Source organism: Benincasa hispida, chromosome 8 (genome assembly GCF_027475165.1).
Source record: "Benincasa hispida cultivar pf3 chromosome 8, pf3_genome.v1.1, whole genome shotgun sequence".
Lineage (NCBI taxonomy): Eukaryota > Viridiplantae > Streptophyta > Magnoliopsida > Cucurbitales > Cucurbitaceae > Benincasa > Benincasa hispida.
The window spans coordinates 64,920,900-64,945,026 of record NC_143485.1 but is presented as its reverse complement, the minus strand read 5'-3'; the positions used below and the strand labels follow the sequence as shown (position 1 = coordinate 64,945,026).

The following is a 24,127-nucleotide window of genomic DNA, read 5'->3' as shown; positions in this document are numbered from 1 at the left end:
AAAATTCTTGTAAAGATTGGATCCACGTTTTTATACTGATTGTAGAGGTATTCTAAGTAATTGTCGTATTTGTCATAGGTATGCAGTAAAGAAAATAACTCATTAGGAACAACGTGCAACTAAACATTCCGTCAACATATTTGACCATCGAACAGGGTTGTGTAACGTCACCACCTCAATCAACCTAATAACACTAAAGGGTGGAAACACATACCAAATAAAATTAAGTGAAAGAACATGCACATGCAATAAGTGGCAGAGTTGTGAAATCCACTGTTCTCACGCTATGGCTGTGTGTAAGACCATTGGGGTAGACTACTTTTACTACATTGAAGACTATTACAAAATTCCTACTTATCTAGCTTGTTATTCACCCCAATTCAAGCCCATCTCCGATAAAAAATGTTGGTCTGGTCATAACTTTCCCACTATTTATCCAGACGAATCACGAGTTAGGAAGGTTGGCAGACCGTGTACTTCTCGCATGCAAAACGAGATGGATTGGAGGGAATGTTACAAGACACGGTGCACAATTTGTTGGCCTGTTCTCACGCTATTGTACATATAATTAAATTTATTAATGAAATTCAATTACGAAAGTGCACTTGTAGTCTACCACACATCCTAAAGAACCTTGAATATTATTTACAATAGTCGAAAGTTAATATCTATGTTTTTGCATAAGTTTCCAACAACTGTAAACAAAAACAATAATTTAAAATTTAAAATTAATATTGAGTATATCAAATCAATCATAGAAATTTTTTAATCTCAAAATAACATTATTGTTTATAATATTAAAAAACTAGTAATATTACTATCAAAATAAAAAAAATAACAAAATAACAAAATAATAATAACAAAAATAGATTGGTGAAATAGTTGGTTTTAGGTAATAATAATTTAGAATTAAACAAATGAAATATTATTAGCTGTAAAAAAAACATAAGTAATAAAAGAGTTGAGTTTCGAATTGTTATAAGAATGAAAAAATAAAAACAAAAATAGTTTATTATTTTATTATTTTTTTTAGAAATGCATAATTTCAAGAGACGCATCTTTTTTTATGTTTTTTTTTTTAATGATTCAGTCCGATAAAAAGTAAAAAAAATATATATTAGGGATAAAAAAAGGCCCACTTTCCCTTAAATAATCCAAAAGTCCCACCTTTCCCTATTTAAGTTTCAAAACCTCCCCCACAAATCTAAGTATCTCTGAAAAGTTTGTAGGGAAATTAGAACATGTTCTAAAGCACCCAGCCAGCTTTGAGTTCTGCAAATGTAGCCGTGGGATCCAAATTCCCACAGCTTTTCCTCAAATTTCCATGGGAAGGAGCTCCAATCTTTCATCGCCGCTCTCCATTTTCCTTCTCTCCTTCCTCTTCTTCTTCTTCTTCGTCTCATGTAATGCCGATCGCAAATCCAACTCTCCCAATCCGGATCGTACTATACTGAGCTTACAGAGAAGGAGAGATCAACAGATCTCTAATTGCGGCGACAAGGTTTCGGCTTTACACTGTTCCCAGACACCCAAATGCCGGTGGTGCCGGAGCGATGTCATTGACGATACCTGCTTCACCAGAGCTGAGGCTTTGAGATTGCCCCAACAGGTCTTTTCCTGTGATTGAATTTCCTCTCTGTATTTCTAATTTTTCTTGAGATCTGTTTCTTTCCGGCTTTGGTTCATGGGTTTGCTTCATATCTTTTCGTCTCCTTGTACATGGCTGCTGGCTGGGTTAGGTCTTTGCTTCTATCGTTGGTTGGGACACTAGAATTTTAAAAGATCAATACGGTGCCGATTGTCTTTGTACTTATTTGAGTGTATTTTAATCGAACTTGCGGATTTGTTGGGTTTGTAATATGTATCAGCGATTACGTTACAGAGTGTATTGGAAATTTTGAATCAAATGCTATAAATCTTTGTTCATGTTGTTATGTCAGTCTTCAAACGAATGACTAAATCCTGTGGAAGTGAAACAATGCTTTTCTCATGTACTACTGAATTTTAGTAGTAAAATACAACTTCTTGACTCTCGTCTTTCACATTTAATACAATCTCTAGTTTGAAGAGGCAAATATTTGCTTTGGATGGTTCATTGGGATGAAATCTTGTTTCCTACTGATCTATTAATTAGTAGAAGTGTCAAAAACTGAGAATGCTATATATTAGCTTGTAGGGAAAGAAAGCAAGCAGTGGTAAAAAGTGCAAATGCAAAGAATTGACTTCACATTTCTGTTCTTGTGAATATATATATATATATATATCTTAGGACTATCAAGGAGCTATAGAACCCATAGGGATTCTATCAAAAATTGACATCTGATCTATGCCTAAATTTCTTCCATTAAAACCTGAAGTGTCACCTGGATAGTCATTTAGAGCGACAAGCGCTGCGACTAAACCTGCATTGCTTGCTATGCTTGGTTCAGTAAACCAAGGTCTTTCCCTGACATCTGAGAAATAGTCAAACTTGTCTGGTCCAGCCACCATGGCTCCGGAAAGAATATTTGGATTTGAAGCCTTTGATAACAACCATCTATCTCCTTCAGCACATGAATAGAATTGACCATCCCAAGGAATTGAGGCAGCCCTGTGGTGGACATGGGTGGGAAAATTGTTTCCATAGCCAACTACGTAGCTCATTTTCATTGGATTATCCCCAAGTATGTAGTTGAGCTGAAAGTTTTGAATACTATTAAATTCTTATATCTAACTGACTGAAGGATTTTTAGACTTCGGTTGAAAATCTCTATGTAAGTGTTTCTAACATATGTTTGGTTTTGTTTTCCAATTAACAAGTGTAAAAACTTCTTTTGAAGCGGAAAGATAAAAATTCTCAAAATACAGTATATAACTAGTTTTATTCTTCTCAAAATATAGAACATTATGTTATTTCTTTACTAAAGAAACATGTATTTAAAAACATTGTCTAATTGCTGATTTGCTCCCTAAGATCATTTAACTAGAGGTGATTTGGGGGAATATTAGTATGTTCTACATTTTCTGCTTTTTGAAATAGAAGACAAAAGAAATAATCCTTAATACAGCACTTGCCTGAGACCTGGAGAAGGTCCGCAACTTTTCCAAAGAAAAGCCAGGATTTGCAAAAATGCAACTCATGTGAGATGCTCCCAAAAGATCAAGGTAATCACTGTACAATTTACTGAGAAATGATGCTGTTGCAGCTAACTGGAGCCATCCTCCATCATGAGGCCGTAAGAGGATCAATCCACCTACATTAACAATTGGAAGATTAGCCGATTACTGAAAACGAACTCACATATATTCTTGTTGTTGACAGAAAAGTCAGTGAGGATAGTAAGTTTATACGATGCATGGGGTCTGAACAGATGGTTTACCAGGTGTCCTGTTGAAGTGTTGATCAATGATATAAGAACACATGAGGATTTCTGTCATATTTGCTGATTCACCTAAGGCATATTCATATGGGTAGCCAATATCATGAAAGTAGAGAAGGCGTGTCAATAATACCTATGGAAAGAGTATTAATGTAAACTGTTCGTCAACTGTCTTAGATCTTTCATCTTTTATCGGAAATTCAAATATGACTTTGATTGGAGTTACCGCGGTTGCACTGAACTTATTGTTCCAATTGAAAATCCCTCTGCCAATACTTGTTTCCTCGCTCTGTGCTAGCTGAAACCGGACAGCATCAGTGGCATATGCAAGATATGAAGTGTTTCCAGTAGCAAAGAACAGCCAAGTTCCTGCCCATATCAATTCATCCGTGTAACTTGACGAGTTATAGAATTTCCTTGCTTCTCCACCACAAGAATCGACCGAAGTGTAAGTTCCTTGCTCACTTGGGTCTAATTTAGTCACATGCTCAAACAATTTCTCTGCAGCTTTTGCTAATTTTCCTGAATAGTTGTTATCTTCTTTGAATACTAATGATGAAGCTGATAATGCTGCGACAATTTCTCCAGCAAGATCCGAAGCCCGGGCATCACACTTTGAAACAGGTCTGGGGTACAGCATGTCTTCTGGTCTTTGCCAGCAGTTATCATTAGTTTGAGCATTACTAGCATTACTGGCACTGCCAACCTAGCATCACACATTAGAGATACTGTTAAGTAATAAACATGACATGGAGGATTCAACGTTGAGGAACAATTGCACTACAAGTATCTTAATTGTTCTCAATCGAGAGCTCATATGACTTACCTGAGAATATATTATGGTTTGATCAGAAGTTATTGGGGCTTCAAAAACTTTGAGCAAATATTTGGTTCCCCATCTGATGATGTCCTTTACATGATCAAGCTCGTTCATGTCTGCATACTTCGGATGGTACTCAATCACACTCCAGCTTAAAAGAGTAATGGTATAAGCTGTAGGGAAAGTGAACTTAATGTTGTTTCCAGAATCATAGAAACCACCAACGAGATCATCTGGTTTATTGCTTGAAACTCCATCTTCCAAGCCTGAATCTCCCCGAAACGTGACTGGACTCTTTTTCGGGTACCTACCAGCTGAGAAAAGCTTTTTATCAGTCAGGGGCATGAAGAGTTCATCATCACATTTTGAGCTAAGGAGGACTCTTACATTTTTGAGCATCGAAAAACTTCAGTGCTTGTTTTGCTGCAGCTGTGTAATTGTCTGAGGCTTCATAGAGATTATGTTTGTGAGGCAAAAACTGAAGGAGAAGTGTAACTGCTATGATTAGAAGTAGCAATAAAGCTGAAATGTAAGAACACCATTTGAAACGTTTTCTATTTGATATAACAATCTTGAAGTCGAAAGACTTGGAGTATGGAGAAGGAATCGAATCATAATCAATGGAAGATTTAGAAGAGACATTGAAGTTAAGTCGTGTTGAGCTAAGAAAACGATCTGCTTCATGTTCTGTGTGTACAAATCTCTCCGGTTGCATCATTGACTTCAATGAGAAATTGGAAAGAATCAAGGTGTTATGGTTGATAAAGATTCTGGGAGCATAGAGGAGGCGAAAGCTTAAACTGTCACTGATTTCCCCGAAACTCTGTCTAATCTGATTCAAGTTCGAAAGGGAAAGCAAACCCACAAATTAACTGGATATGAATTTCTGTGTGGCAGTAACAATGAGTTCCTTTGGAAGATACTAAGGATAAAGACAACTGCAGCCTGTTGGTTTATAATTTCCTTATGTATGGTGTTATTGGAACATTTGAAATACATCAAAAAGTTCCCCTCGGTTATTCCAATGTCTAGGTGGTGTCTTGTACCTTGTACATTTCTTGTTGTCTGGTGTAGCCCATTGAAGATGAGAGTTTTAAGGAGTTAAGTCAGCAAGCTCCCCCTGCTTCTTCCTCTATCTATTAATTGCTTCTAAGTTATATTGATTGGAATGTTGGGAAGTGATTTTATAATTGTTAAAACCACATCAATCATGCTTTTCATTACTCAAAATCACTTTTTATTGTATGAAGATGTTATTGAAAAGGATAAAATCAAATATTAAATTTGGAATGATTAAAGGTGCGTCTAGATGGTTTTTTAAACTTGATAAACGTTAAAAATTTGATTTGTGTAAGATGAGGTTGGTAAGCTTGAAGTGTTAAATGTTATGTTTGGTTTCTAACTGTATATTGACGTCAAATTTAGGCTGAGGCTCTTAATTTCATAACCACTTTTTATTAGCACCTAAGGATTAGGATTTAATCCATAATTAAGATTCGATTTGAAATTTTTTTTGTAAAATAAGTGGTTTTAAGCACTTAAAAGTTGGGCTATCTACGCATATAGTCTAATAGGTCTAATTATACAAGTGTTTTAACTTTTATATTTTTTGACATGAACAACCTAATAGTCTATACGTCCAATGTACCTTTTCATCCCTCTTTACCATTAAGTTTTTTTTTTTAAAATATATATATATATAATAATGATAATAGCAAAAGAAGCATGTAAGGGCGGTTTCTTGTAGTTATAAACATCCAAAAATCGGTTTTCTTTTCAAAATCTACACAAGGAAAGTTTCTCTAAAAATATGAAAATTGTTGCCTTCATAAATAAAAGCAATAATCGACAACAAACTTCAAAATAGAAAATAAGGTATATTTTATATATACCGTTATATATTTGAATTTTTTAAAAATAAACCAGGGTATATTTTATAAGTGCATGAATAAGACAATTTGTGCAATATATTGTCATATAAATCGAACAATTTACATTAGGAGTGCAATAAAAAACCAAATCAGTCCAAACCGATCTACTAGTTTGGTTTGGTTTTTTAGTCTAAATTTGGACATATTGGCTTGTATTTAAAGAAAATGAAAAAGTATTGGTTCGGATTTTGATTGGAAAAATCAATCAAAATCGAATCAAACCAAGGGTATATATATCCTTTAAAGTAAACTTTAATGTTAGGTGTCTTTTAATGCTTTAATTATTATGGTGCATTTATATTTAGAAAAAAGACTAATTACTATGAAGTGTTTATGTTTTTTATTTAGCAAATGTCGATAAAAAGAATAAAAATATCCAATTCAATCTATAAAAAAAGAAATGAACCCAATTTTAATATTAAATTTACGAAAAGGACCAATTCAAAACAAAGTTGGAAATAAAAATTAAAATTTGGGAAAAAAGGTCAAAAACTGAAAACAAAATCGATAATATACTGAACCAAATAAAAATCAATATATTGATTTTTTTTTCTTTATTGGACATCGGTTTGGATCTCTTCTTTGTAAAATCGATGAGTTTGGATTGGTTTTTGGTTAATCCCAAAACCGACAAAATTGAATCGACTATCACCTTTAATTTACATTTTTAAGTATATGACCGGTATATTTACATATACTTGATATCTTAATATAGAGGTGATCGATTTTAAACTAGGAATATGAAAGAAAATAATGAAATTTCCTAAAATGAATGAAACATTAATTTGGAATATCTTGCATTAAATGAATATCAATCGAAATTAATAAATAACGAAAACAAAGTCAAAATTGGAAAATGATGTTAATAAAAAAAGAATTAAATATTTATAAAATTTATGGATTAGAGAAAATATAATTAATGATATTTTAAAAAATAAAATTTTTATATATTTAATAGTAAATTTGGAAGTGATATATTTTTATTATAAATATTATGAAATTAAAAGATGAGAGAGAATCTATAGAAAATTGAAAATGTCCTAACATATTGTTGAAATCTAATTATGAAATATTGTTAAATTTTAGGATATTTGTGAGATATTAGTCTTGTGGTAGACTAATTCTTAAATCTTTCTAAAAATTTATTTCAGATTCTAAGTTACGTTTTCTATATTCAGACATATTTGAGAGTGATTTTGAAAGTGTTAAAATCACTTTTATCATTTTCAAAACCATTATGAAACATATTTTTAATTTTTCGACACTAATTTTACTTATATAAAAATTGCATATAAAAGTCTAAAATCTAATATTAAATTAATTTTGAGTGTTAAAAGCGCATCTTAGTGATTTTAAACTTGACAAAATTGATTTTAACGTTTTTAAAATCTCTTCCAAACATGCACGAAATTATTTTGTATTTGGATATTGAGGAAACATGACTCCTAATACTACTTTAAAATAATAAGTCTAGTTCTATATCTCTATAGTGCAATGATATTGTCTACTTTAATATTAAACTCGTATCGATCTACTTTTAAATTAATTCAAAATAATTCATACTTATAAATGTGTCATCTTTCTAACCTATGAACTATTGTTTAGTTTGTAGCCACTTATAACTAATCTTTTTTTTTTTCTTTTTTTAATTGGAGTTTAGCCATGAAGAAACGTAAAATATGTTTTGGGAAAGTAGCAGACTTTGAATTTGAATTATATTATCTTTCATACTTTAGTGGCGTTAAGAGATTTTAGGTAGGTTGCTTCAAAAAGGAAAATAAAATATATAAATAAATGAATTAACATCCAAAGGCAATTATTTTGACTCTCATGTCCTTATGTACTTCACATCACTCCAATGCTCAAATTCAAAAGCAGCCCTTCTTTAACTATAAATAAATTTTTATATAATATTATTAATTTACTATTAAAATAAGCCAGTGACCAAGTTGATGCACGCTTTTCGAGAAAAATTCTAGTACTTAGTACCATACTTATGGGTTCACACTATAAATCTATCTTTATAAATATTTACGGATCTCACGTTGATGTCGATGGATCTCACCAATATTTTAAAATGTCCGAGACACAATATATATATATAGATAGATAGATAGATAGATCGAGTATTTCGGATACATTATAAACTAATGTATACAAATTTATCTCCCAAAGCTCTTAAGACTTCTCCCAAAGACCAAACCCTCCTGATGGAAGCTAGTACGGAATACTCAAATACTTTTACTTCAAAAATGATGTTATCTTGGAATCAAATTACTCATAATCCTAGATGGAATTTAGAGGACGCTTTTAAACCTTCAATTGAAGATCCAAAATTAAAATGTATTATTGAAAATGAAGATGGAAGTATAGAAATACAATTTCAATCTTCAAGATATGAACCTCCTAGATTTTCTACTACATATGAACCTCCTAAATTTTCTACTATGTATGAACCTCCTCAACCAAATACTTCTAATCTTCAAGAGTATGGTTTGAAAATACAATACCACAACCTTTTTATACAAAAGATAAGAACCAACCTTTTATATATATATATATATATACGAACAAAACATAGATTGATAGAAATGTGACTTAAAGAAGAATATACGAAAGAAAATAAAAGATAGATAGGATTTAAAATTGGTTATTGTCATTCAACACCAGTTTTGTACGTAACTAAAGTTTGGAAGAAGAAGAGACGTTCTGATTTTTTTTTTTTTTTTAAGAAGCCCTGGATGAAGAATGATTCAAGAAGACAAGACGTTTTGAATATTGTTTGAAGAAGAAGAAAGGTGAAAATACATTCTCTGTATTTCTTAGGGGAGGAGAAGATGGTTTTGTGATTTGGTGATGAAGAAGAAGGAGAAGGAGTTGATTGGTTGAAGAAGGAAGAAGAAGAGGAAAAGGAAGAAGATGAATAAGAAGAAAAGACGTACAAACCGTGAAGAAGGCATTGATTTGTTATTGTAGCTGTCGTAGGACTCGTACGTAGTATAATGATACCAAATTAGATTTAAAAAATTATATATATATATTAAAATGCAAATAAATTTGCGTTATTTAAAAAAAGAAAAAAAAAACCAATAGCGCACCTCAACACTTCGTGGAAGGCACATACCTTCTGTCATGTGCCTTGCCCTTCGGAGGCAAGGTGCCACTATTGCGTCTTGCGTTGACGTGTCACACAATAAGTGGAGGTAATATAGAGAATTTCCATATATATTTTCCCAAAAATTAATATGAAGAGATTTAGAAATTAAGAGGTGGGAAAATTTCTAGTGCTTTGCTAGTACATATTACCTCTATTGATTATTTGACACATCATTAGATGATTTGTTAATTTATTGAATATTTATTGCATGGCCCACATGATTCTTAAAGGCTCCTTATGTGGTTAGCAACTACCATAGCACTAGAAATTTCTTTACGTTTCTCTTATTTTAAACTCAGTCAATGAGTCAATTGATATATATATATATAAAATGTGAAATGAGATTAATAAGTTTGGTTTGGCGTCTATGTTTTAATCTTAATTTAAACTTTATCTCTATATTTGTAAAATGTTGTTATTTACTCCGATTAAAGCTTACTTAAACATTACTATTTACTGTTAGTAAACATTAGCAAAATCCAATGTAAGAAAATGTAATTTACGGTCGTATTCCAATCCCTAAATGATGCCTTGAAATCCAACTCAAAGTCATGTTTTTCAAAATTTTAAAATAATAAAATCAAATTTCATTTCACATAATTCGCCCAATGAATAAACAACAAGTTTAGTGGTTAATTAGTATTTTTTATGGCTATATTATAAAAGATAATGTACTTGAACTTTACACTTTGTGTCAAAAATATTTTACGCTTCAAAAGTTCCAAAAATATTCTTAAACTTTAAAAAAAAAAAAGTTTTAAAAATACTTTTATTGTCCGTTTTGAATGGAAGCGGTTAAAGTTTTGTTTAAAAAATACCTTTAAATTTTCAAGAGTTTAAAAAATACATTCAAATGTACAAAATTTTTTTTTTTAAAATTACTCTTACGATTAATATATTAACAGAAACCGTTAATACCTCATTGTAAAAATACCTCTAAACTTTCAAAAAGTTGCATTAGTACCCTTATCTTTAAAAGAAATATCATTTATCTACACCTCCATTACCTCCCTCTTTCATTTCCTCTCTCTGCCTTACTTCAATATATGACCTAACACTTCTCAATTTTTTTTTCGAGTAATGATTAGGTGCAGCCTCTCATATGCTCCCCACGTCTTTATTACACAAAAAAGGAATCATAAAAAAATATCATGTGATAGTATTTTATTGAACTATACTTGGGATGCACCAAGATAGGTGCATCTAAGGGAGCACCCACGTTTTTCTCCTTTTTCTTGCTCTCCCCCTCACTCTCTTCTTGTTAATTGTTTGACCTTTGTTTATCTCATTAGAAAAAAAAAAAAAAGTATCGCTCCTTCAAATTAAGGGGGAAAATTAAAAGGATATTGTCCTTTTAGAAACTATTTAGGAAAATATTGTAGTTTTCAAACTATTTGTAAAAATATTGTTGTTTTTTTTAAATAAGTTAGGGTTGAAAATTCGACCTAGATAGGTCGAATTTTGAACCATCGACCTTCATTTCATTTGTACGTCGAACTTTGAACCCTCGACCTTGCCCACATTATTATTGAGTCTGTTTAATTATCATTCCGGAGACCTTTCTCTATCAAAAGATCGTATTTCTAAATTTTCATGAGGTCCCCCTGGAATTCCTTCCAAAGCTTGTTGAATAATTTTTATGGATTCTGTCATCTTAGCAAGTCTGACTAAATAACGAGCTAATGAATCTCCTTCTTTTTGCCACTGAACTTCCCAATCAAATTCGAGAGCGAGATTATGAGAGAGAGCGAGAGCGAGATTTTGAGCAAGAATACCGTACAAATTTTCCTTTTTTATTTTTTAATTATTACATATTCCACCTTCTTCTTTCTTCCTTCCTTTTTTTTTTTTAATTTTCTATTTTATAAAAACAATTTCTAAAAATATTTTATTATTTTATTTAAACTCTAAAAAGAATAAATTAAAAAAAAATAATAACTCATAAAAATAAAAAAAAATGTAAATTAAATATCTCATTTATATAAAAATAATTACAAAAATCAATGTGTCCCACAAGGCGGACGTCGTCGATTTCGAGCTAGTTGTCGTCGTCGACTTCAAATTTGAGGTTGCTCGGTTCTTTTTAATGTTGCTCTGGTATCTCTGCAGGCACTTCATAATATAAATATTCATTATGCTCTCCACGACCACGACCATGTCCATGCACGTATGAAGACGAAGGACCAGCCTCTGAGTCATAATGTTCTGAACCAAATGCTAGCATCATCATCATCGGACTAACATAATCAGTTTGACTCTACGTCAGCATCATAGGGGGCAACTCTTCCACATTATGTGCAACTCATCAAACTCATCCTCTTCCCGAACAGGTTCTCTACGTCTAGGAGCTGGTGGAGGAACAATAGGTATATCATACATATAATGAATTTCCTCCATATAGCTTTGGTTGTCACTACATATAGCAAGAACCTGGATCGGATCATTCGCAACCTCACGGAGTCTACTGTTGTTCAATCTCTGTGAATTATAAAACAATTAGACAATATTTAAAATAAATTTAAATTAAAAATAATTAGATAATATTCATTCATTTACCAGATGACCCACAGTTAATCCCGGACAAGTGACGTAGCGCCCTGTGTTATTATTATACCAATGAATATATTTTGGAGTGACATCTGTGTCAAACTGTTCAAGAGAAACCCCCATTACAATAAACTTTACACGATAGTGCCATCGCACTACCAAATGTGCAACTTTTTCGGACCAATCTCCAGTCCTTAGGTCAATATCATGCAGTACGGGTTCAGTATTACAAGGCGATGGGACATCCTGCTGAAAACCGAATTGTCTCATCACCCTGTCAGGAAGATGCCATTTATCAATGTGAAAACATATGAGAGGACTCATCGTCCGCCATATGTTTTGACCATTCGTACAAAAATTAGGCAAAGTATACATAATAATTTTGTACGGCTCCCAAATAACCTGAAACACAAAATATTATATTAGAGAATATTAAAGATAAATACAATAAAAATGTGAATAAAATAATCAATTAGGTTTAGTGTAATGTACCTGTTCAGGTTGAAACAAATCAAACATGTATCTATACTGGTTGACTACATGTGTGGTTGTCCTAGTCACACAAAATTTGTCTCTCCACCTAAATTTTTAAATTGATAATTTAGAATTTAAATTAACTAGACCAGTGATATAAAAATTAAATTGAATTAAAACAACATACTGAGAACCGTAGGCTCGTCCAACTAACTGAGCGTCATTAACATGATGTAGCTGTGGAGCCATTGTTGGAAATCGCTCCCAAGCCCATAGTTGCAAAAGTATGAGAGGCCCAACTATCTCTCGAACCTCAAGTCTTGTTGCTTTGCATAGTTGTCTATACAACCATGCCAAACATGCTCCACCCCACGAATACCGCCCTGCATCATGGAGGTTAGCTAACAGTGGCAGGAACATCAAGTGAACAAAATGACTTGATTTATCTGAAAACAGACTTTCACCCATCATTTGTAGTATATATGTTCGCGCATATCTTATGACGGTTTCCTCATCTGCATCATCTATGAGCTCAAGAAATTGTGTTCCTAACCATATTAAACTTAATCTCGATCCTTTAATCTTGTCGGCAGGTGGGGTCGCACCGAGGTATAGTTGACAAACTTCTAACCATTCATCGTACATCACTCCGGTGACCGACTCGCCGTCAACAAGTAACCTCAACAACACTTCTATGTCTTGTAGAATGATAGTGCGCTCTCCAACAGATATATAAAATGTATGCATCTCGGGCCTCCATCTCTCGACCAAGACTGTGATCAGATGCCAGTCCAACTGAATAAATCATAATCTGGCAACCCCATAGAATCCAAATGTGCATAGTAGCGGTAGTATTTGAGGGTAGAGTGAGATAGTGCGCTGGAGAACTGCCTCTCGACGTTTACAAGATATTTCTCTAGTAGTATGATCTCGCCATACAACATATGATCGATGAATGGACTGGTCGTATAAAACATCGGGATCAACAGATCCTAGGTTTAAAACCATGAACTGGAAAAAAAATATATTAAAATTGACTATAATTGAATAGTAGAGAAAAGTGTGAGGGTAAAGAATAATGTAAAACTTTATTGATTACAATAAAAAAAATTGAATATACAATAGATTATTATAAAAAAAATTGAATATACAATAAATTATAATAAAAAAAATTGAATATACAATAAATTATAATAAAAAAATTGAATATACACTAAAATGAATATATAATAACAAAATTATTTATTTTTCAATCCCTAACTATCTGGAGCTTGTCTTAGTAACGAAGGACACTTCCTTTGATTATGTCCTAACTGGTTACAAAATCCACATCGTTGTCGAGTGGCTGGTTCTGTCCAATCCATCTCGTTGTGATAACGAGAACTTTTCGGTCTACCAGGTTTTCTCAACAACGATGGATCAGGATGTAAGACGGACATATTAGGGTGCGTGATCCAGTAATCTTCATGCAGTACAGGTTGAAATTGAGGAGAGTAACATTCAGTATACGTTGACAGTTTGTAGTAGTCCTCAATAAAATCTTCGTAGTTTATGTTAAAATGTGAGCAAACGGCCATAAAATGTGAGCATGGAATGCCAAATGCTTGCCACTTGTTACATGAATAGTACCGCTCGGACCTGTTTAGCCTCAATATTTGAACGTTTCTTCCTTTGGCATTAAGACTATGACATTCGGTCTTTACATGAAACACATCTTCATACCGATCGTATGATTGTACTTCATGTTTACTAGATCATGCAGCCCATTCATTTATTTGGTCATGTGCATACCTGGATTTTTATTCTACTTAGTATTATAAAATATGTTTGAAATAAATTATTAATAATATATATATATTACCGGGTGTATTTATCTTGACGCTTCAATGCATCCCTTATTTATTCTCTTCTTTTCTCGAAATAGTTCACGCATTTGAAGAATGTTATCTGAGCAAGAGCATTTATAGGCAACATTCGAGCTCCTTTGAGGACTCTATTTATGCACTCTGATAGATTTGTCGTTATCCACCCATATATTTGAATCCTCCATCATGTACTTGAGTCTATTGCTCTAAACTAATGTTGTCAACAAAACTCAGACAGCTCCGATTTATTCCTTTGATATCTTCAATTTCTTTGTTGAACTTTCGAATTTGAAACTGACACCCGGCACGATAAACATAATTTTTCAATGAATTAAATTTATATTCCTTTTGAAGTTGCTGACGATATGTCGTAAGCAGAAACGATGGTGATATTTCAGTCCTGTCCAACCATTTGCTGGGTTGTTCACTGCTGCAATTATACCAGCATGTCGATCTAAAATTAAACACACCTTTTCGTGTGTTACAATTTCTCTCAGGTGTTTCAGGAACCATCCCCATGAGTCTGTGGACTCTTCATCAGCAACGACAAACACAAGTGGAAGTAGATGTTCGTTTGAGTCAACTGATGTAGCAATCAATAGTTTTACTCTATATTTGTCGTATAAGTGTGTACCATCTATCTGAATGATCGGCCGACATTTATTAAAAGCTTCTATACAAGGATCAAATGCCCAAAATACAGAAGTTAGAATAATATGGCCTTCAGTAAGCGTTTCTTTAACTCTCCACTCTACTTGTGTTCCGGGATTGGTCTGCTTAACCATATATAACCACTTGGGCAACAATTTGTAAGACTCATCCCAATCACCAAACACTTTAGCCAACGCTTTTCTTTTTCCCTCCCATACCCTATGGTAAAGGACATGATATCCAAACTTTGATTTGATGTCAGACTGCAGTTGTGCCACACTGATAGATGGTTTTTCTCTTACGGAGTCACAGAACTCCAGTGCAATCATCGATAAATCCAATTGCACGTGACTTTGACTTAGTTCTGAATAAAAACATGTATGCTGCTCATCATACTTAGTGATCTCGAACAAGCCATGCGATTTTTTCTTTATTGCATGAAGTCTCCACTTGCAACCTTCCTCCAACTTCTTATACCGAATTGTCCAAATCATCGGTGTAGATTCAACAACCTCGTATGGTGTGTGACACTTTATTGCAAAACATTTGACCGCGTGCTGTAGCATTTTCTTGTCTTCAAATCATTCCTTTATATAATTGCATATTGTCAACGTCCACAGGAGCTACAATTGGGTCATGTTCCCGAATGCTATCCAATACATTCATATCCAAATCATTGAATGTATCTGAAAGCATCTCATGTTCACGACCATCGAAATCCAACTCTTCAAATTCATCATCCGTTTCTGTTCTGAAGTCTCTGTACAGGTTGTTAACCGCCATATCTTCATTATCACATGGCGATGCAACTGACTCTGGATTAGGATCGATACATTGAGTTAGATCTTCAAACTGGTTAAATGATGTATCAGGATTCACCCTATCATATTTACATTTACATACAAATGCACTACATTTGGCACTGACATTGCCATTGAGAACATCAAGATCATAGCTTGTGCATTTGAAATAGGGAATACATATATCTTATTGATCCTGATGGTTCTAGATTGGGATGTCTATATATTATTTCTATATGATTCGCTCCCATATCTACACTAAGTAACATCCCAACCATTTGAATGAATTGTTTAAATACAATTCCCCTGTTCACATTTATGGAAAAACTCCCACTTGGTGGTTGGTCATACTCAACTCCATCAATACCATCAATCATATTACCATTTGTAAACAATAAAAATCTCAAGCATTTGCCTGCCATTTTCTAAAAAAAAAAAAAAAAGACAAACATCAATTTTTTGTATTATACTTTTTATAAGAAGTATATTAAAAAATATTAAATTTTTTAGTTTATAAACATAAACTTTTTAAGTTTTATGAACATCAACTTTTTAAACATAACAATAAATTAAACTTTTTATAACTATTTTTAAACATAACAATAAATTAAACTTTTTATAACTATTTTTAAAAATAACAACAAATTAAAATGAGGTAAACTTTTTTAAATTATTTTTTAAATTTAATACAAAATAAAAAATTAAATTAAATTAAATTAAACTTTTTCAAACTATTTTAAACTATATTTTCAAAGTTAATACTAGAAAATATCAACTTATCACAATAAACATAACAACAATAATTTTCATATGAATAAACTAAAATTTTCAAACTATATTAAACTTGTTAACTATCACAATAATTTTATATTAAACTATAAATATCAACTTCTTAAACATAACAATAAGCTAAACATTTTCACACTATAAACATCAAAGTTAATACTAAAGAAATCAAATATCATATGAATAAACTACAATTTTCAAACTATATTAAACTTTTGAAACTATACTAAACTTGTTAACTATCACAATAATTTTGTATTAAACTATAAATATAAAATTCTTAAACATAACAATAAACTAAACATTTTAACACTATAAACATCAAAGTTAATACTAAATAAATCAAATATCATAAGAATAAACTAAACTTTTCAAATATTATGTTCAACTCACAGATTCGACGGTAGTTTTCTTTTTTCCTTCAAAGTGACAACGTTCACCCTTTTTTCATGTTATTTGTTATCTGACAACAATTACAAAAAATTTAAAAAAAAAACTAGAATCTATAAAAAAAAAAAATATAAGAACAAAAATAAAATTTATAATTATTCTTAAAAAATAAAAATTTAGTAGAGTAACGAACCAGTATAGTTGTGTGAGAATAATTTGTATTAAATGAAATACAAGAAGAGAAATGGAAATGGAAATGGGAGGAGAGGAAGATGATTTCGAAGGCAGTGAGGGGACAGTGAGCTATGAAGGGGCAGTGAGCAAATAAAGGGAGAGGAGTGAGCAAAATCAAGGGCAGTGAGTCTTCAAAAATTATCGAGGGAGTGACGGAAAAATGAAGAGGATGGTGGTTTAAAAGGATGTAGGTCGAGTGTTTGAACACTCGACCCACGGATTTAGGGTGGTTGAAAATGCATTAAGGCTATGGCTAAAGTGAAGACGATTTCCATGTGGCAGACCACGTCAGCTGACTGGTTGACCGTTTAATCCATGTGGCAAACTCAATCTCGCTCTCGCTCACAATCTCACTCTCTTTTACAATCCCGCTCTCTCCTACAATCTTTTTCAATCTCGCTCTCTCCTACAATCTCGCTTTTAATCTCGCTCTCTCAATCTCGCTCTCTCCTACAATCTTGCTCTCTTAATCTCGCTCTCTCCTACAATCTCGCTTTCCATCTTGCTCTCTCCTACAATCTCGCTTTCAATCTTGCTCTCTCTTACAATCTGCTCCACCCACTTATTTTTTTTGTCGAGAGTTGAAGTTTCGACTTATGTATGCCAGAACTTCAACCTTCGACAACCTAATATATAAAATTAGCGAGATTCCCTTCTAGAGCGAGATCCTCATCACAAAATTAGTGAGATTTTCTTTTCCTCGAGGGTTGAAGTTTCAACTTATGTATGTCGAAACTTCAACCCTCGACAACCCTAATTTACGTATTGTTTCCAAGTTTTTCTTTGTTTGTCGAGTTCTCAATGTTCGACCTCTACATTAGTCGAATCCTCAAACCTCGACTTTTAGCCTCGAAATCCCAAAACAACAATATTTCTCTAATAAGTTTCAAAACAACAATATTTCTCTAATAAGTTTTGAAAACAACAATATTAATATTAAATGTCCCAAATTAAGGTATATAGATTCTAACAAAAAGAAAGAGAATAATGAAGCACCAAAAAGACCTTAGGTCTTATGCGTTTTAACAATGTTATATATCGATAGTTGAATGTGTGTTAAATTGTTAATAGTCAAATAGGTTATTTTTTAAAGAATCTTTGCTCAATCTTAAAAATGTATATGGTCAGATTCTCGACTTCAAAGATATATTTTTCTGATTGATCATGTGGTTTTGACCTAATCTCGAATTCGTTGCATCAAATGTATTATTTTTAAATTATGTGTTTTTTTTTTCACTTTTCAAAACCATATGCATTTTTCAACTCAGTCCGTCGATTCATGGATTCACAAAAAATAACCCAAGCCAATCCGAACTCATTATTAATAATAAAAGTATGTATTTTTCACTTTCACTACAATTATATATACTTGTATTTATTTTAATTTCACTTAATTACATGATTTTTTAGATTATATATTATCCACCAATAATTTAAAATAATTTTTTTAACATTATGGAAATAAATATTTCATAATATATTTGAAATTAATTTGTTAATCTTATTTTAATACGTGGATTGGATCTAAAAAGTACTTTAACCCAACTCAATCCAATCCATGAACATCTCTGATAGTCATGAAGGTCAATACTAAGAAATTTAATCTCAAAGCAAATCCCAAAATTTTGAAGAATTTTTTTTCAGTCAGATTCTTCACTTTCAATGCTTTATAATTAATATGGCATTTGACTTATGCTGACATGTCGGGCTCTCAACTAACCCATTTCGCCCTTTTTTTCTTCATGCATTTGTTATTTTTCTTCATGAATCCTTGTTTGGCTTCCCATTTTAACAAATCTCAATTAATGAATTTTGTAAATAAAAGAATATTCTCAATTATTGAATTCATATACTATTGACTTTGTACAACTTGTGTACTTGGTCGGCATATAATTTGTAAGAGTTTATTATGTAATATATATAAAAGATAAGTTTTATCAATTTAAATATTTTATATCCAACTTATAAATTTAAAAAAAAAAAAAAAAAAACTCAGGATAGAACTAAACAAATCGACATTACTCATTTGATAACAAATGCATTTTTATTTTTGTTTTTCAATCATAGCTCACACAATTACTAAAGAAACACTCGAATAATTAGTTAATTTTTTTTTTAAAAAAAAAAAATACTTAAAATTTGATTTGATTTTTAAAAATTATTAGTAAAAAAAGTAAATAACAAAACATAGAAACTTATGAATGAGAGTAATGTGTATAAATTTAATATTTTAAAAATTTGATGACGATTAAATATGTTTAAATATGGGCGCGTTTTATTAACCCTACCTAACCCATGAACCAAAATATCCCAAAATGTGCTAACCTATTCCTTGATTAAATTTCTATGAATTATTTAATAAAAGGACTTTAGATATCTAAGCAATGGAGAAACCCCCAATTTCAAATGGGAGACTTTTTTTTTTCCTCTCTAATTTCCATTTTGGTAACAATATTGGGGAGAATGTTTTATCAAAAGTCAAATCCGACCTTGGCACATTCTTATGGTTTCTTTCAATCTATGGATAAAATATCAATAGTTCGACCTCTAATCCTTACAATTGCTATACTAAACGGAAACGATCTAATAACTTAGAAGAATCAATATTTGGAAAGAACATATATATGGGTATTAGAAATAGAGAGTAAACTTTTATCTTTATGAAGTGATTTGTGAATAAAAATTTTAAAGATCTAACAAGTCTTAAAATATAATTTTATTTCTCACTCCATTTTTACATGTACAAAATTTCAAAGATTCAATCATCATTAAAAATGTATGATTGATTAGTACCTTAATATATGATTAATAAGTAGTCATCCACTTGTACTTAAGATACAATAATTTAATGTGTGATAACCATGGGTTTGCCATGTATATACCATTGCATATCTTATTGTATATAAAAATCATACTCTAATTAATTTAAGAGTTATATACAAATGTGCAAATAAATATTTGGATATATATAATTTTAAAGAAAAAAAATATAGAGATGCTGTTTGCTGCATGGTCAATACGGTGTGAAATTTTCCCATTGGTTGGTTATTACGTGCGAAAATTCTATGGGCCAACATTGAATGTCTGTAGATTGGGTCAAATCCAAAAAAAAAGTCAAATATTTGTTTTTTTAAAAGTCAAACACACATTTATACTTGATATAATTTTTCTTGTACCTTCAACTGCACTTTCAAATAATATTTTCTTTGTAAGTTAAAATGCTATTTTGATAGATATATTTTAAAGGCCATATTTACCAAATTGTAATAAAAAATGGAATAGTCGTAATGAAATTTCATTGATGAATCAATCGTAATGAATCTGAAACACAAATGTAATTGGATTACTTTTAATTGTATTTATTTAGAATTACAAATCTATCACATTTACTGTTACCGTTATTACTACTGTTACTGTTTGACTCTAACGGTAACGATAATGATAAAAGTAAATGTAAAGGTAGCTGTAAATGGGACAATATCTATAACAATAACAGTAAAAATAAATGGGTCTTACATAACTTTCAAGCACAATTAGATTCAACACCCTCCGTTTCTCATTTAGATTGTGTGTTTTGATTATAGATTTGAAGGCGGATTCCACAATTCATTATGATTACGAAATACATGTAAACAATAACAACAACAATAATTAACTGGGGTCTATTTTTACTTTAGATTACATTTTACTTGGAGTAAATGTGACTTAAGATGTATTCAATTTTAGTCTTCCTATTTAAATGCTCAATTTTAATATTTTTTAATTTAAATAATTTTTATATTTAGTCCATGCAACTAATTTAGTGTTGATTTTTCAAAAGAAAAATGTGTCTATTAGCCTTTTTACTCTAAATTTTGAAAATATGTTCGTATAGTGTATTTTCTTATAACAAAATTAATATTACTATTTAATCAATTTCCATAAATTTTAATTTTGAATGACTAAATTTAAGATTTATTAAAAGTATAAAGACTAGCATTGAATCAATTTCAAAGTAGTGAGACAAAATGGTATATTTTGGAATGATTGGACAAATGACCAAAATAAAATGACGTTTTTGAAAAATAGCCAGACAACTTTTTCTTATGAAAATTGACCAAACAACTAATTCTAATACTAATTAAAATTTAATTATGGAAAAAAATACTCATGTTAACAAACACATAAGATTATTATGTATTTTTAAAAAATATCTAACAACCTAAAACAAAATCTAATTGCCTAACAAAAATTTAATAATCTAAGCCACCAAATTAAATAAAATTAAAAAGTCATCTTAATATTTAGATAATAAAAAACTAGAATAAATATTTTCATTATAATATTTTTTTTAAAAAAAAATTACAAATTCGTACCTAAAAGAAAATACATAGTATTCTTGCACAAATACATTGTACATTGTATATATAAAAACCATAATCTCTCTACTTGGGTAACCGTCATGAAATCAATGATTAGTTGATAACTCAACATCGGGAGCAACAAAAACATACAAAATTCAAACAAAAGTTGAACCTTGAAAAAAAGAATCAAAACCTTTTCTTTTAGCCAATGCAGTGTCTTTCTCCAATGATATCCCCATTTTTGCACTTTGGACTAGAAGATTTTAGGGTTAATCGGAGAAATAAGGTAGTTTTAAAGGTTAATTAGGAAAAAGAGTGATTTTCAAACTATTTAGGAAAGAGCGATTTTTTTTTTTGTCTTTATTAGAACGTGAATGCATCTCTTGAAGGAACGTATTCTGTTTATTAAATAATAATAAAAAAATATAGCTTGAATGCATCGATTGAGCATATGCATTCATATTTTTTTAAAAAAAATTGCGACCCTTTTCCTAAATAATTTCTAAATAGTTTGAAAACCACCCATTTTTTCTATTTAACTTCTAAAATCACCTTCTTTCTCTAATTAACCCATATTTTAGATATCTTCCATGATACCAAGTCATCATATCATGTGAGTTAATAAGTTTCCAGCTTTTTTTCTTAAGGATATGATCAAGTATAATAAAACTCAACACAACATTTAGAAGGTGTTTTACCAATTGTGAACTTCATATCTTATTCGATTCAAAGAGTTTGTAGACCCCACAAATAAAAGACGCCAATTTTATGTTCGATTAATTTTTTATATTATATGTCCCATGACTTTACGACTTCACTCATTACCCCAAACACCCTCTTATAAAAATATATATTTTAGTCATTTCAAGGTCAAAACAATGCATATTGAATATAAAACACCAAATTCGATTTGCCATATAAATAATATAGGTTTTGTACGGATGACTCAAATTTCAATTTTAATACCATTTGACCTAATTTTGAAAACAACGAAGAATAATTTTTGTTGATGTCATAAACAACTTGCCGACACTCTTTTTTAGAGAGACTAGTGTAAGTGAGAGAGCGAGGAGGAGCACAAATACGAGAGAGTGAGATGGAGAGTTCTAACGTGTGAGAGCATTACTATAACAAATTCGTTAAACGAAAAAGAGTGACACAAGCAAAAACTTATACAACTATATTTTCAAAACTGAATCAACCGATATTTCAACTATGAAATTTGAATCAATATGTATACCAAAAAGTCCAAATGCACTTTTTTTCCTTTTTTTTTTTCTTCTCACTTTGCCAATTTAGATTTAGGCGTGTACATTTCTTCCTCTTCCTTTGTCAAAGTAGGCAACTACACCCATTTTCAATAGAGAAAAATTAAAGTTTGGTTATCATTTAGATTACTTTTCAAATAAGTTTTTTATGATATTATTTGGAATTGAAAGTATAGCATTGTCAATTTTCAACCCTTGAAGACAAAAGAAGTTATGTCTTGATGAAAACAAAATTAAGATTGTTCAAATTTTATTCTAATTTATCAACATTTCACCTTAAAATTTTCAATATATATATCTTTTAAACTTTATATAAAAAAAATTATTTATTAGATTTAATGAAAATTTTTAGAAGGATTTCTAAGATTTTTGTTTTAAACCAGTGAATATGACTGGAAAGGGGATATTATTCGTCATTTCAAATATTAACAAGATTTCCGACGATAACGAAAAATGGAAGATGATAGTGATTATTGCAAAATATAACATAATACACCATCATTTCTTTTATTATTATTAAAATGTTACTTCATTATAGTCACATCAACATTTTTGTTAGCTATTTCATAGACATTTTAATTCAAGAACAAACAATTTTTTAAACGTAAGGGAAATTTTCATGAATTTGAATTAAGGATTAAATAATTGGTCTGGTGCCTAAAATTCATGAACCAAAAGCGTAATTTAAGATTATAAATAGTCAAAATAAATAACAAATAATAAAATTCCACTTGTACCTGCATAAACCATCTTTATTATTATAAATTATTTAAAATTATTTTTAGATTTTTTTTTGTAGGAAAAACATAATCAAATCTATTTTTAAGAGGTTAAATTGTAAATTTAGTCCGTATGATATTTAAAAAATATATATTAGAATTTAGTCTCTATAGTTTGATTGAATGATCATGAATAGTCATATGATAGATATTGTTTATGAGAAGTTTATCAAACTTAGGAATTAGTTATGAGATTTTTATCAAACTATAAGGCCTAAATTCTAACTTCATCTATAAGTTGCTCATGCTATTGCTACTTTGACATCGTTCCAGGGTTGTTCTTTATTTTGAAAAGATGTTTTTTCCTACTAGGTTGCTTGTATTCTCGCTCTTGTTATGAGTGATTTTGGACTGGAGAGTATAATTGACAAAAAATAAGAATATAAGCAACAAAGTCAAGAAAATAATAAAGTTTGGGCCAAAAATAGCACCCTGAACCAAAAATAGGCCTAGGCGAGAAGATTAGTTCGTGCCAAAACCCATACTTATGTGCTTAGCCTCGACCAAGGCCAAGATCGACCTTAGCAAAATAGTTAATGGAGTATACCCCACATATGCTCCGATCCAAGATAAGATTTTAGGTCCAAAATATGATCTAAGGAAGACACTCAGCCTCGATCTAGTCGAGACCGTAGTTAAACACGAAACGGGGTACCTTTTAGTCTGATAGTTTATCTAATTATCCTGAGGCAACTTCAAAACCTTGAGGAACAACCTAGGCCA

General features: G+C 31.0%; 1 protein-coding gene and 1 pseudogene across 1 annotated transcript; both read right to left on the bottom strand.

Moving 5' to 3' along the window:
* Positions 1 to 2,274: 2,274 nt before the first annotated feature.
* LOC150034792 (endoglucanase 25-like) lies at positions 2,275 to 5,258 on the bottom strand. The gene is made up of 7 exons (XM_090316848.1): positions 5,226 to 5,258; positions 4,567 to 5,011; positions 4,186 to 4,493; positions 3,586 to 4,065; positions 3,360 to 3,492; positions 3,055 to 3,233; positions 2,275 to 2,676 (listed from the first exon to the last, which is right to left on the bottom strand). The coding sequence occupies exons 1-7, from the start codon at positions 5,256 to 5,258 to the stop codon at positions 2,275 to 2,277; spliced, it is 1,980 nt and encodes a 659-aa protein (XP_090172974.1).
* Positions 5,259 to 11,350: 6,092 nt separating this feature from the next.
* Positions 11,351 to 13,296, bottom strand: LOC150034791 (serine/threonine-protein phosphatase 7 long form homolog; annotated as a pseudogene).
* Between the last annotated feature and the right edge of the window lie 10,831 nt (positions 13,297 to 24,127).